The sequence below is a fragment of the Talaromyces rugulosus genome, chromosome IV, assembly GCF_013368755.1.
Source record: "Talaromyces rugulosus chromosome IV, complete sequence".
NCBI lineage: Eukaryota > Fungi > Ascomycota > Eurotiomycetes > Eurotiales > Trichocomaceae > Talaromyces > Talaromyces rugulosus.
The window spans coordinates 5070095-5083768 of NC_049564.1; the positions used below are offsets into that span (position 1 = coordinate 5070095).

At 48.5% G+C, this 13674-nt stretch overlaps 7 protein-coding genes across 7 annotated transcripts; 2 read left to right on the plus strand and 5 right to left on the minus strand.

Annotated features, from left to right (window-relative positions):
* Positions 1 to 152: 152 nt before the first annotated feature.
* Positions 153 to 1847, minus strand: TRUGW13939_08471 (uncharacterized protein; the record flags this gene model as incomplete). The annotated part of the gene is made up of 2 exons (XM_035491605.1): positions 153 to 1672; positions 1745 to 1847. 2 exons carry the CDS (start codon positions 1845 to 1847, stop codon positions 153 to 155), a joined length of 1623 nt encoding a protein of 540 aa, XP_035347498.1.
* Positions 1848 to 2297: 450 nt separating this feature from the next.
* Positions 2298 to 2947, minus strand: TRUGW13939_08472 (uncharacterized protein; the record flags this gene model as incomplete). The annotated part of the gene is made up of 3 exons (XM_035491606.1): positions 2298 to 2348; positions 2407 to 2765; positions 2815 to 2947. The coding sequence occupies 3 exons, from the start codon at positions 2945 to 2947 to the stop codon at positions 2298 to 2300; spliced, it is 543 nt and encodes a 180-aa protein (XP_035347499.1).
* A 950-nt stretch (positions 2948 to 3897) lies between these two features.
* On the plus strand, positions 3898 to 5670 carry TRUGW13939_08473 (uncharacterized protein; the record flags this gene model as incomplete). Its single annotated transcript, XM_035491607.1, has 2 exons — positions 3898 to 4815; positions 4867 to 5670. 2 exons carry the CDS (start codon positions 3898 to 3900, stop codon positions 5668 to 5670), a joined length of 1722 nt encoding a protein of 573 aa, XP_035347500.1.
* Positions 5671 to 5940: 270 nt separating this feature from the next.
* Positions 5941 to 6912, minus strand: TRUGW13939_08474 (uncharacterized protein; the record flags this gene model as incomplete). Its single annotated transcript, XM_035491608.1, has 5 exons — positions 5941 to 6141; positions 6192 to 6354; positions 6424 to 6633; positions 6701 to 6733; positions 6791 to 6912. The coding sequence occupies 5 exons, from the start codon at positions 6910 to 6912 to the stop codon at positions 5941 to 5943; spliced, it is 729 nt and encodes a 242-aa protein (XP_035347501.1).
* Positions 6913 to 7341: 429 nt separating this feature from the next.
* On the plus strand, positions 7342 to 8316 carry TRUGW13939_08475 (uncharacterized protein; the record flags this gene model as incomplete). Its single annotated transcript, XM_035491609.1, has 1 exon — positions 7342 to 8316. The coding sequence occupies one exon, from the start codon at positions 7342 to 7344 to the stop codon at positions 8314 to 8316; it is 975 nt and encodes a 324-aa protein (XP_035347502.1).
* Positions 8317 to 8565: 249 nt separating this feature from the next.
* On the minus strand, positions 8566 to 9648 carry TRUGW13939_08476 (uncharacterized protein; the record flags this gene model as incomplete). The annotated part of the gene is made up of 3 exons (XM_035491610.1): positions 8566 to 8757; positions 8812 to 9436; positions 9524 to 9648. The coding sequence occupies 3 exons, from the start codon at positions 9646 to 9648 to the stop codon at positions 8566 to 8568; spliced, it is 942 nt and encodes a 313-aa protein (XP_035347503.1).
* A 704-nt stretch (positions 9649 to 10352) lies between these two features.
* Positions 10353 to 12239, minus strand: TRUGW13939_08477 (uncharacterized protein; the record flags this gene model as incomplete). Its single annotated transcript, XM_035491611.1, has 8 exons — positions 10353 to 10394; positions 10451 to 10721; positions 10777 to 10972; positions 11022 to 11063; positions 11121 to 11452; positions 11507 to 11526; positions 11597 to 11863; positions 11934 to 12239. The coding sequence occupies 8 exons, from the start codon at positions 12237 to 12239 to the stop codon at positions 10353 to 10355; spliced, it is 1476 nt and encodes a 491-aa protein (XP_035347504.1).
* Between the last annotated feature and the right edge of the window lie 1435 nt (positions 12240 to 13674).

Here is a 13674-nt window from a genome sequence, read left to right on the forward strand (position 1 = left end):
GTGGAAATAGTATTAGATCGTAAAATAGAAGTTGCAAGACGCTACACATATGGTATTTTAATGCCCGTTGAAATCATACATAGCAAACACACCACCAGGGTATCATGACGGTCTAAAAAGAGTAAAAAAAAAAAGGGAAGAAACGAAAGGAACTAATCCTCCTCCTCTTCCATAGGGAGTATGTCATTAACAAGGTAAAGCAGTCGATCGGCACTCTCGATGAGCCAAGCCCATTCCATATCCTCCAGCTTGCGACTATTCTTATTGCGACGGATTTCAGCCTCCGCTTTTTCTATGCGGTTCTCGTTACCTATCCCCACAGCTTCTTTGAACGACTGAGTATTGTGAAGGATGCCATGCTTGTCCAAAAGGATGATCAAAGATTCGAGGAGGATTGACATTCTCGCATTGTCCACCGCGCTGGAGTTTTTGGCAGCATACGGCAGGAAACATACCTCAAGCTTTTCTTGGTTTAGAAATGACTCGTTAGACAGAGGCCCAGAACTCTCGCGTATACGCCATAGTAAAAGCTCGCAGAGTGTGGAGTGTGCGTCTGGTGAGAACCATGGAAGTGCAGTGGGTGCCACAAAAGCCTGGAAAATGGGAAGAGGGAGGTGTCGAATGTTTTCCACGAATAAATGGTAAAGGTCATCAACCGCCATGAATGTTTTGGGCATGCTTGTTGATGCTCTAATCAGCAAGGTCAACAAGCGCTGGCGGAGTGCAAGGGATTGAAACCCGCCGAAAGCTGCAACACCCCCGTTTGAATAGATTTCGTGAACCACCCCATTGGACCCTTCGACTTCTTCTGGGGCCTTTGTGGGCTTGGTACCTCGACGAGGGCGTTTTGAGCGACTTTTCGTGGTTCCTTCTTGGCCCTCGGAATTGTCCTCGTCGGGAGATAAGTAGTCACCATACTCGTCTTCGTCGATATTGACCTCGGCTCTCTTTTTGTGATTCACCGGGTCAGTCTCCTTTGGGAGCTCCTTCAACTCATTTTTAAAGACTTGACGGAACTCAGACAGCGAAGTCCCGCTACCGTCAGCAAAAATGGCTCGTAGCAAGCGACGGTTTCGTCCAAAGCCTCCACTGGTCGAAGTGACGTATTTCATTAACAAACTATCCCGTAAGACAGTTGTTCCCTCTGCTTTGTCCATTTTTTCGCGTTCCTCCCAATCAGTCTCTATGGCTAGACACATGAATTCAAGCCATAGCTGCCATCGTTCCCATCGTTTTGGATGTAGCACTGAGCAATTGAATGCCCAGCCGACTACCTGCCAAAAATCTTCAGCCCGCGACCATAGAGACTCTGACTTGCCAAGGTCGAGGTTGAGAGAGGTTTCGTCGTGGTGGTCTGGTATCGAGCCGTATGTAGTAGACTCGTCCCCATGCCGCCGACCGCCGTGTCTCGAGGAGTCAAAATGTGTAAAGGTAAAGGCAACATTAAACCCAGACGAGATGGGACTAGCCAGCTGAAGCGTCAAGCGAAGAAGCTGGAGGGCCAAGTTGGCAGCTTCCTGTTCTTCCTTTGACTTGGCTCGAGTCGTTGTCGAGGGATGGACGATGATTGTTGCGGCAAGGGCCAAATACTGCGGGGCTGGAACGTAGGCTGGAGCATAAGCTGTAGTGCCATAATTAAGAATATTCAGCAGGAGATCTAAAGCTTGCGAATCTGGGAAAATATGCGTCGTCAGTTTTTTCTTTTGTGTCTGTGGTGTTGATCAAACAGTCCAAGGTTACCCACATAGTTTTTCTTCAAAGTAGATGGCGCAGTGCTGGCGCAGTTCGAATGGGATGGCCTTTGGAGTTCTGTAGCTGGACGTGCCATCATCACGTATCGAAGCCATGGTGAAGCGAGTCAGTGACGGCGTCACTTGGCCGTGACATTATTCGGGCTTGCGAGAGCAGGCTGGGGCAACTCGGCGCGTTGTCGACGAGTTTCGCGCCCGCTTATCGATAAGGCCCCCACGCGACCGTCATTAAACACAGATGCGGCTTAACCCGATCTCGCATACAATCTAGATCAACTAACTTAATCCTATAACAGCGTCTTATTATTGGAATAACGACACCAAAATTCGTCATTATTATTGTACCATGAAGGTTGAGATTGTATTCCATTTTATCCTAGGCTTTTCTTCTTCTTTATGAAATTCCCGGCCACCCTGTGATCCAAACAATTTGTGTAGACAAAAGACAGGTTCTGTCCCATCGAGGAGAACAGTTCAATAAGACGTGAAAAAGGAGCGTTTATTAAAACATCAGCAGGGGGAAGGAGTGGATGCCGCAACAGAGGACTACGAGTCCTCTGGCAGCTCTGAGAAGAGTCCTATTCGCAGACGATGAGACTGGGAGATGTTAGTCACTGTTACATGCCGTCATCGAAGCAAGAGAGGATAGACTTACTATCGGTAGCTTAGGAATAACAACACCCAAAGTCGCCATAAAATTGATGAGGAAATAGGTCAGATCGTAGTGGGTGTAGTGAGTGCTGAGGAGGAACAGGATGATGGGTACGCTGAGCAAGAACTTCTTCGAGGGCGTGTATTGGTCCCCGTTGTCGATTTGCTCCCACATGTTCAGGTTGTCATAGGCACCGGCGTTGAATTCAAAGGGAATCCCCCGCACCCAGTGGAACATGATGAAGGTGACGAACATGTACGTGATGTTGGTGAGGGTCCATGACGTCTCCTGAGAGACGCCGGGAATGATATCATAAAATATCTTCAGAGCTGCTATCAGAACAAAATGGATTGTCCAGGCACCTGGGAAAGTTGTCAGCATATGCCCTTGTGATACCAAGGTGAGACATACCCTTGGCATTGACCCAGTTGGCGTTGAGGTTGGGCAACGCCGCCTGGTCGCTCATCTGCTCATTCGACTCCGGTGGTTCCTGGTATATGATACTGCTCGACCTCCTCCGTCGGCCTCCTTTTGTTTGGCTCATTTTCTTTGAATCCGGGGACGACCGACCACTGCCTCCGTCGACGTCCGGCGGAAAGGAGATGGTTCGCGGAATAAGTAGAGAAGACAGCTTGGCGGTATTGGCGGCTAGGGGAGATGGTAAAAAGGGGATGGCACTCAATGTACCGAGAGTAAAGAATAGGCCGATAGTCTCCAACAGCGCGCGGGGGGGTGCGTGTGGATGGATTCGTTGTGGATATCAGATGCTAAGAGTTCGCAAAGAACAGGGTCGGTCTTTGGGGAGAAGAGGCGAAGGAGAGTAAATCCAAGATAATCAAAAAGAAATGTCGAGAGGCTACAAGGCCAGTAAGGTATCCGATAGAGCAAGCAAGGCAGCAAGGAAAACGGGTGAAGTGATAGCGTTTGTAGTCGGTTGAAGGCCGGGACGAAACAGCTGGCGAGTGGTCGACGTGATTTGTATCCGGTTTAGCGCGTCCCGGCCATCGGGAGTGCAAACTGAGCAAAACACAAGACCAGCGCGAACCGGTTTCGCGCGCGCTCGCAGGATGTGGCGTGCAGTAGGGGGTGCGAATTGTATGCAGTAGTCGTGCCTTTGTATGAAGCTCCGACAGAGCCTGAACCTACTACGTACTATCTGAGGGGGCATAAAGCTGGGGCTGTTGCTGACATCAACATATGCCAAGCCCTGCCAAGCCCTGTGCTGCGGGCGATCCACTTCTGCCAATCTGCAGCCCGTGATTGGCCCGGCGCGTCCATGTCTTGCCTTCGTTATCAGACTCGATTCGAAACGAGACGACCTGAACACTTCTAGCATGCTGTTGCACTGGCACTCTGCGCGCGCTTCCCTCCTGCAGCCCTCGAGTCTCGTCTAAAAGCGGTGCCCCTCGTGTGTTCATTGACCAGTGCGAAGCCAGCCAGAAAGAGAGACGAGGAAAAATTTCTCAAGACCAAGAGAAGGTCTCTCCAGTCGCTATGCCAGGTAGCTCTGACGACGAGCGTGACTCGCGCACTGCTGCTGTGGGTGTATCGCGCTCACAATCCAATTCTAGTGCCTCTGCCTCGCAAACGAGGCCCAAAAATCGTGCTACCAGAAAAAAAACGAAGAACCCAGCGAAGAAAAATTTGCAAGACGTGATACCGCGCGGAGGCACATTCACTACCACTCCTTTGGATGTAGACCAAGAAGACGCCACTTCCTCGTCCGAGTCACACTCATCAAACAGCGAGAATGAGAATGCCAATGGCGCCACGAAGCCGACCCAGAACAAAGCCGCGATCAATTGGAACCAAGCAAGCCGCAGTGCCATCCGTACAACCCTCGGGAAAAGGAAGACGCCCTCCGTCCCTGCTCAGGATAAAACAGCGTTCGATGCAGTCAACGACAAATATTTTCGAAGTCGAAGCGCTTCCGAGTCAGAGGATGAGGCGCAAGAGAACCAGCCTGTTAAGATTTCGAACGAACATCAGGACGAGGACGACCATTCAAAGACCTATTTTGTCTACGACTCGGAGGGCTCAGAGAGCGGGGAAGTCTCTGAAGGCGGTGACTCGGTGATGCTGAATATCGGGCATCCAAGTGTTGAGAATGATACGCTTGGTGATTCTGAAGCCGCGGCATTAAGCAATGGTTCCGCGCTAACAAAAGATGGCGGACATGCTCCTAAAGATTCATTTTCGTACCGATCAAAAGCTGCAGCATTGGCAGATTTCACCTCTAGATACAAAGTCGTGCCAGCGGTCCTTGCGGATCTTAAACCAAAGGACCTTCAAATACAGGCTCGCTATTTTTTTATCGACCGCAACATCAATGATATTGACCTCTCGATGCCTATTTCTTGCACTGAATGTTTAGAAAAAGGCCATCTTGCTTTTATCTGTCCAACAAAGGAGGTATGTTGTACTTTTTTGTTGTTCCCAAGATCAATGCTCACATTATTGCAGTGTCTAAATTGCGGCGCGTGGGATTTGCACGAAGACCGGCTTTGCCCAACCGTAAGACGGTGCCAAAAGTGCCGAGAAGTTGGCCATGATGTTGAAGATTGTCAATCACTCTTGAAATCCTCGGCTGCAGAAACACCGTGTGAATATTGTGGTTCCGACACCCACTTAGAACTGGACTGTGATAAGTTGTGGAAGTTTCCCAGACAACAGCCACTCGATGGTCCTATCAAAGTGTCGATATCTTGCAGTTATTGCACTAACAAAAATCATCTCTTGGGCGATTGTCCATCGAAAAAGGTCCCCACCACATCTAGCACGTTCTCTATCAAGGCTTATGAGCCTTCTACGATTACGAATCTAAATTCTATCCTTGGACCTCGGAAAGCTGACCAGACGGGGATGCGCATCCGCGGCCGCGGTGACCAGCCCCAACCTGCGCAAGATGATGACAACATGCTTGCACTGCACAACCCTCAGGCACAAAGGCCCCAGGGAGGTCGAGGCAAAATCCAGATCAAAGGCCTTGGACAAGATAGAAGCTTCGGTGGAGGACCTCCCCCTCTTCCTCGTGAGCCTCCACCGCCCGGTCCTCCACCATTTCAACCCAGGGACTACCGAGATCGGGGACAGGCTTACAACCCCCGAGAGCGTTCGCGCTCGCCAAAACTGCCACTAAAGCCATTTGGTGTTCACTCCCAAGGAAACCGTAAACCTGGGCCACCTCCGTGGGCTACACGGGGTGGTGGTGGCGGAGGCCGAGGTCGCGGAAGAGGACGAGACCAATATCGCCCCGGTCGGCCTTAAACGTGCATCCTGTATTATGATACCTATTATTATACCTATTATTATACCTTGGGCTGATGGTTCTGCATGTTCCTATTATCCACGGCGTTCTTACTCGTCATCTTTTAGGCGTTTGGTTTTGATACCACTCTTAGATCTATTGATGCTCTAGTTCACATTGTAAAAATTCTATGTAAACTACATTACATTTGTCATGATTATATCCCAAAGGTTTGAGACAGCAAAGCTGTGCGGGTTTTGCAGGATCACGAGTCAAAAGTCAGAAATCTATTATTGTGAGGTGCTGCTGGAACCAGCACTGTTGTCACCCACGAATCCATTCTCTAAAATGTCGATAAGGTCATCAAGTCTTGAGATGCATAGATCTGTGTGGTGGTGTTCTTTCAGGTGTGTATTGCGTTCGTTGACGAGTAATACAGTGGCTGCGCCAGCTGTATGACCAGAAGTCATATCATCAATGCTATCTCCAACCTATTCCAAATCAATGGGTGTTTTAAAGAAGGGAAAAGGTCGCCACGCACCATGATCATGCTTTCTGCATGGTTATCCAAGTTCCATTGGCGTGCAATGTGCAAGATACCGGCTGGCTCTGGCTTGGGCAGAAGATTTGGCGTATCGCGAGTGATAATTGGCTCAAAGATATGATCAGGTAGGTGATTCTGTAAAAGATGTGTCACCGGCGCCCTGAGCGATTAAGATCAGCCTTTTCTTCTTCTTTTTGTCTCTCTTTCTGGCAAACGGATCAATACTCACTCAAAGTTTCTCGTGCACAGTGCTCGGCGCATGTTCTTTCTTTCGAGATAGTCCATCAGCTGCACAAGACCGGGCTGGGGTTGCTGAGCAAGCATGGCTTCGCGCTCAATGGCCTGGATCTTGGCCACTGCCTCGCTGCGCGCCTCATCTGAGGGCAGAGCGCGAATATGGTCAAGAATGTCGACTGAGCGGTCAATACCGAGTGCAGCGCTGCCGAGAAAACAAAGTCAATATCTTCCATGCTGCATGTGATTGAAAAAAACAAATTGCGACATACCGCATCTGGGTAAACATATAATGCTGAGGAAGACTGTATTTATCGTCATTAGCCCTGGTCTATCGATATCACCGTATGCCAGATACTCACCAAAGGGTGCCATCAACGTCGAATACAATGCCCTGCAGTTTTGTCTGCGCTCCCTCCGAGTCTCCTTTTAGAGGGGCAAACCTGCGGGGCCGTGGCGGTGGGTTCTGGGCAATGGATGCCATCTTACGCCGAGCGTGTGGTAATGGAGAAGACGATACAAGTTTCAATGGCCTCAGTCGACTCGCAAGTGCCATCTATCGAAACAGTCTGGGATGCATCGAGGCGACACGTCGGTGACAGGCCGAGATAGGCCGCACTGTCGCTCGGAAGCGTCTCCCCCGCCTTTCCCCTTTCAGTAATGACCTTGAAATGTCGCCGAGTGGGTTTATCTGCTTGCGACACACAATTGCTCGTGATTTCAGGGTTATTGCTGAGATGTCGAGATCCAAAGTGTTCATTGTTTGTCTCGAGCGGGCTGGGAGGGAGTGTAGGGCCGCTCCTTCCCTCGCTGTGACTTCCTATACCTGCTGCTTCATCCCAGCCCCGAGAACTCTCTTTTGTCAATATCGACATTTTATCTCAAACCGCTATAAAAGAATACACCTTTTATTATGCTACAAACTGCTGTTAGGCGCCAGCCGTCTGACGAGAGCCAGCTCATCCACCTCAGTGCAAGCTCGTTGAGGCTCCTCTGGCTTGCAACGTGCATTACCTACTTGCTCTTCCTACGCCTCCTTAGCGCATTAATCAGCACCTTTGTCCAACTCCCGCTATGGATAAAGGCACATACTGCCAGAATCGAGTCTCGCATTGTCAGCCTTGCCGCTTCAATCCTCCGGGTGGTAGCTGGCGAAACAAACCCTACATCGTCTGGACAGCAGCATCGAGGCCGCCCCGGACGAGACGAAAGCTACTCAGCTCGCTCAATGCCGACTGGACCAGCAGACGGTATCATCGCGCCGAGACACAGCTCTCTTGAGTTTGACGGCATGTCCGAAGCATCGTATCGTCAGCTGGATACAAGATGGCCTACGCATCGGCCACAAGCCCCCCGCCCTCCGTATCGCCGTGGATTTGAAAATCTTAGGCCATCGGTCACAGTTACTCCTCCACAGCTGGCAGTAGTCAATCGTGGAGCCACCAGGACTCCTCTTGGTTACGACGGTGCCGCTTCTTCTCCTACGATCATAAGCCCTATCCCGGGCCTACCAATCCCGTCGATACCTACCTTTATCACTCGCATGCCGTACATATCAGTCAGCGACTCGATATACTCATCAAGCTCCACCGGTCTTTTGGGCCGCAGGCGTCGTGTATCTACAACAAGTAGTGGCTTAGGAGGAACACCCCAAGCCAAGTCAGAGGCCTACACGGACTTGCTTCCTCCACGACCTTCTGTCGACTGCGACAGTCCTTGTCAGTCTTCCGAGAAACTCCGAGTGCACAAAAATGCCCAGGATACACCTTCCACAAGCGACACAACATGTCCCGGAAGGTTTCCTAGCAGTGAAGAGCTCGAGTACAGTTCCTTGGCAGCAGTTGCACAGCAGTTTATCCAGGGCAGTGAAAGTGTACGAAAAGGATGAGGTCATTATTTGCATAATCAGTTTGTTTTATAAAAGTTTTACTCCCGTTGATTCCATTTTGCTTGCCTGGGCAGACGAAAATATGCATAGTATGGTTAACCGGCATTGATTACAAGGGTTGTTGGGTTTTGTCTGCTTTATTATTAACTTGCACTTAGACTAATTGTGACTATCGAGAGGAACTAGAAAATGCTTTTTCAATGGACTCGGTACTACCTACTATTTGAACGTTAGGACGGCAGAGTTCCATCACACCGTCTCATCATGGATAGCATGCAACGCATGCCCCATTGACTTGACGACGATTTTTGCACTCTCCAAGACTCGCTCTTTACTTCTTCCATACGTATCTCTGCCCCAAAATGCGCTGTGTGTATCTTCAAAGTCCAGGTCCTTGATTGCATGCCAGATATTTTGAATCTCATCCGGCGGGAGCGGTATCTGCATGTATCTTCAACACTGAACACAAGACATTAATAACAACTTGTTACTCACCATATTAGGATAGCTCCACATAAACGAAAACGAGGTTGTCCCCTCCGGCCTATTGACATGGTACACGCCTGAAGGCACCACATAAATCGTATCAGCCACCAACAACTTCCTCGTCGCTGGCCAATACAAAACAGACGAGCCGGGGAAATGTCCGCCTGTCTTGACACAGACAAATTCAACAGCATCATCGTCATTCTTGCGACTGCAAAAAGCTTTTCGCTGCCCGGGCCATAGCACCATCTTATTAACATCCTCAGAGCGGCGCATGATCCACTGTTCGTCTTCTGCAGAGAGATACACGGGACACCCGAATGCCTCTGCCCATTGAAGACAGGTACTAAAATAATGCGGATGCGAAATAACAATGGCGTCCAGCGGGCCATAGCTTTTCACGGTGTCCACAGTCTGCGCGTCGAGATATGTGATACAGTCCCAGAGCACGTTTCCCTGCGGTGAGACACACAACAGAGCTCGCTGGCCGATGGCTACCTGCGGCACCGTCTGGATGCTAATCAACTGGCGTTTATCACTGTTGCTGCTCGCCAGAGATCTGTCTTGGATCGGCGTGAATTTATTCTGATATTTCCCAGACTCGCGCATGCCCCGCAGCGTTGTCCAGGATTGCCTTGGATATCGTCACATCAGTACTATTCAAATTTTACATACACACAGTGGAAAGAAAGAAAAAGAGAGAAAAGGAAAAAGATCGAACCCGGCTGCTGCAACGTATTGACGCGGATCATCGCATACAGGGCACGCCTTGCGTTGTGACTCCAAGGTTTCGCTGTATTGCACACCGCACGTCACACAAATAAGGAGATCTAATGGATCGCCCATTACGCCCAAAGTCTTTGGTAAGTACTTGTTTTGGTTAAGAATGTGTGGTAAGTGTAGGTGATGAAATTAATCATTGACATGTGTTTGAGATCATGAAGGTTTACATCTACCCCACCTTGATATCATCACGGTGTTTGTCAATGATAGGTAATAACCCTGATAGGCTTAGGGATCGCTCACATCAATGATAATATGCCCTACTGGCACAACCTCCCCTAAAGTTGAACATGTTTCACATGTTATTATGTACAAAATAATAGGGGTAATTTCCATGTAGCCGAATCAAATTCAATCGGTATTTGTAATGTTTGACTTTAGGTGCACCATACCATCCGTTTGGACAGGGCGAAATCGATACCGCGATCGGATGTTTTCGATGTGACTGCTTTAACAAGCCCTATAAGGGGAAAGAGAGGCTGAATGACGATTTGAAATCTTGGTGTAGATTATGCTGGTTGGGTAGACAAGTCTGCCGGCCAGATATCCCAGTAGACGATAGATTGTACAAAGTAGTTCGGCATGAGCCATTGGGTGTGGTTGCACGGTGTGTGCACATTCCCGGGTGTCGTCTAGGTCTACTGTATTTGACAAAGTATTTCGCATGATGCGTGAAAGAAAATTGTCTTGCTCTTTAAATCGCTAGATACATCAATTCTGACCATGTTCAAAGTGTAGATCTTTTTCCAGCCGAGCTGAGCCAACATCTAATTTGCATAAGGGCTCCAGGAACGAAGCCTCTTTCCGTACTTCAAAAATTATCGTCAGCAAATTTCCAACACCATGGTATAGAGTGTTTGCTTACCCTTTCCAATATAAAAGGGAGGGGAACCATGGCAACCGATATGAATCCCAGAACGCTCGAAGCCCATCCAATTCCTAGTGATTCTAGCATCCGAGGCGCAGCCAAAGGTAGTGCTCCCCCGAATGAACTTCGAAAGAAGGTATTGCCTGCAAACACACTTGCAACATATCTTGGGTACGACTCGCCGAGGTAATTAAGTATAGATTGGAATGTCAAATAAAACCCAGGCGCAAAGAATGCAGTGCCAATAATCGGAACGATCCACGGAACGCTGGTAAGATCATCATTAGTAATCTGCCATTTCTGTCATCTGAGGGAGGACATACCTCGCTCTTGAGCTCCATGCAAAAACAAAAAGGCAGACAGGAATGCAGATAGCACCAATCTGTCCAGGAACTAGTCGTGCTTCAGGTTCCAAACGAACGTTGGAATCACGCAATTTAGGTTGATAAGAGAAATACAGCCAGAGGACATATATTGCCACCGAGACGACTGCACCGGCCAGGATCCCAAAAAAGGCAACTTGCAGAGATTAGCATGAAGATTATTATGCACAAGATAGAGAACATACAGGCCTGCTGAATAGCAGTGAAATGATAAATACCGTCGAAAACTAGGGATATCGTTAGCCCCGACGGGCTGTTTTAAGTGTAGAAATAACACTCCGTACCGAATGGAAAGAATTCAAACCACAAGTATAGTATACCGTAGATTAGCATTGTATGGAGATTCACAAAGAGAATGACAGGATCCATGCACGATAACTTGAAATCATCGATACTCTGTTTGATGACTGTGGTGGCAAAACCTGCTTTCGGCGTTGTCATTTCAGATTGTGTTTGCGCTGCAGGGTTTCCTGTTCTTGCACGAATTCGACGTGCACGACGAAGCAAAATATTTGTAGACAAAGTTTCAGGCAGAAAGAAGAAGATAAAGATGGTGGTGAACCCAGCTATACCAGTGATAAGCCAGAGGCTTGCTGACCATGTTTGCCAACGATTGCTGTGACCTTTCGTCAATGATGTTACTGCAGGTAACTGATGGATTTGAACTCACACTGCAAGCGTTCCCAAAATCTTTCCTTCCAGTTAGTCTCAGAATAATAGCAGACAAATCATATAGACTTTCGGGTAATAAAAAACGTACTGGTCCTAGAATTGGCCCACAAACACCACTAACTGCATATAGAGCGATAGCATACGGTACTTCATTAGGTCCATACACTTCCATTAATGTAGCACCGCCGACACTTATGGGAGCACTTCCGAACAGGCCTCCAAAGAATCGAAGTACCAATATTGTCTGCAGGTTCTTTGCGAGTGCTGTGCCAATGTTGAACAAGCAAAATGCGAGGGACCCGAATAAATAGACGGGAGTACGCCCAATCGAAGGGAGATTAGAAAGCGGTGAGAGCTACAGAATCAGTAATTGTCAAAATTTCACTTAGCATGGCAAGTCGAACGTATCGAGGATGAACACTAACAATGAGGGGCCCAATGCCGTAGGCAATCACAAAGAGCGACAAACCAAGCGTTCCTTCGGCGGTGGTGGCATTGAAACCTCCCTCGATTCCTGGAATGCTTGGAGTAAAAATTGCTGAGGCTGCATAAAAACTGAAATTCAGGAACATGACATCGAGCATGACAATGGCTTTCACGAGCCTCGGCCAATTCCTAGGAATATCTCTGTCCTCAGGACCCAAAAAATCGACAATGTGCTGTTGATCAGACTCGGATACACCTGAGTTATCAGCTACATTTGACTGTATGGATTTCTCCCATTGCTGCATGTTTGGATCGGGATATGGGAAACATTTGCCATGAGACAAATAGTTCAAACACCTCCCGAACGAGCTTTCACGAAGTAATGGTTCCATGAGGACTTGAGGACGCAGTTGCTTTGATAACGGCAACAAGGGAATTCTTAAAGTTGTGGACATCTGGACGAGGTGAACTCTTATATATTTGTATTCAAAAATATACTCTCGGAATTTATGCTCGGAATTCCGAACAGAGGATCAGATCCCATCCATCCTCGTTAGATGTGTTCCTTTTTTGCCCGTAATGTTGGAATATATCTTTCACCATCATTCATTATAACCTGCTACTTTTGTTTTTATTTTTATTTCTTTATTACCACGGAAGACAAGTCGAGCTCTTGAAGCCCACGAACGTTCATCTGGCGACGGGAATGGTTAGTCATCGAGCGGAACTCCGACGCCTTCCTCTATACCACGACACGAGTGGCGGCTGAGGCTTCGCAACTGGCTCACAGAACCCAACTGCACTGCCATGAATGCTTCAAGTTCACGGACGAAGAGGCCAGCCCCTTCCCGAAAGAAGGCATGCCAAAACTGTGCAACCACGAAAGTCCGGTGCGGCCTAGAAAAACCTGTTTGCTCACGATGTCGCGCCCACGACAGGCAATGTCGATATCCCTCGGGAGATGAGGCATTGGGTCACGGCGTGGTTTTCCCAGACTCCCCTTCAGTGTCCGCTCAAAACTATGATTTTGGCGACTTCGTCTATTCAGCCGATCTTTCGTTGACAGGAACAACACACGCAAGTCCGCACAGTGCATCAACGAACGCAGTTGCAGCAGCCCCAGTTCTGACCAGATCGCTCCAAATTTCGCCTGATTCCCAAGAGTGCTTGGATTTCGATGATATTCATCTCGTACCGATGGCAGACGCAGAAGAGATCCGAAACTACTGGATGCGTTCTCTCTTATCACCAATGCCTGACCATGTGCCTAAGATCTTCCATCCTTTTACACTAGAATGCATCTCGTGCATACTGAGATCATATCCGGGCCATATGCTAAGTCGTCAGGGTGTTCCTCCAATAATCCATCCAATGCAGCTCGCCAAGCAAAATATTCCCGAATCCCTAGCCAACTGCTTTAGCTTGGTCCGGTTATGGCAAAAACGGGCCCCAGGGAGCGAGGGAATGGTGGCTTCCATTTTGAAGGAGGAGATGCAGAGACTTATTAACTTGGTATGGCGGAAATTCCCTGTAACCCTTGTCTCCTGCTGAACCTTGTTCTAGCAACCTTCCGAGAGCGATTTTGATCTTCTCTGCTCATTCCAGGCATATCTCATTTACACAATATTGGCCTATTTTTCTCCAATTGGCAACATAGTATGCTGCGACGACTCTTCCATGATCAATTTGCAAGAAATTGCTTTCCGTACTGCCAAAGCTGGGGTGATGTGCAGGGAAGAA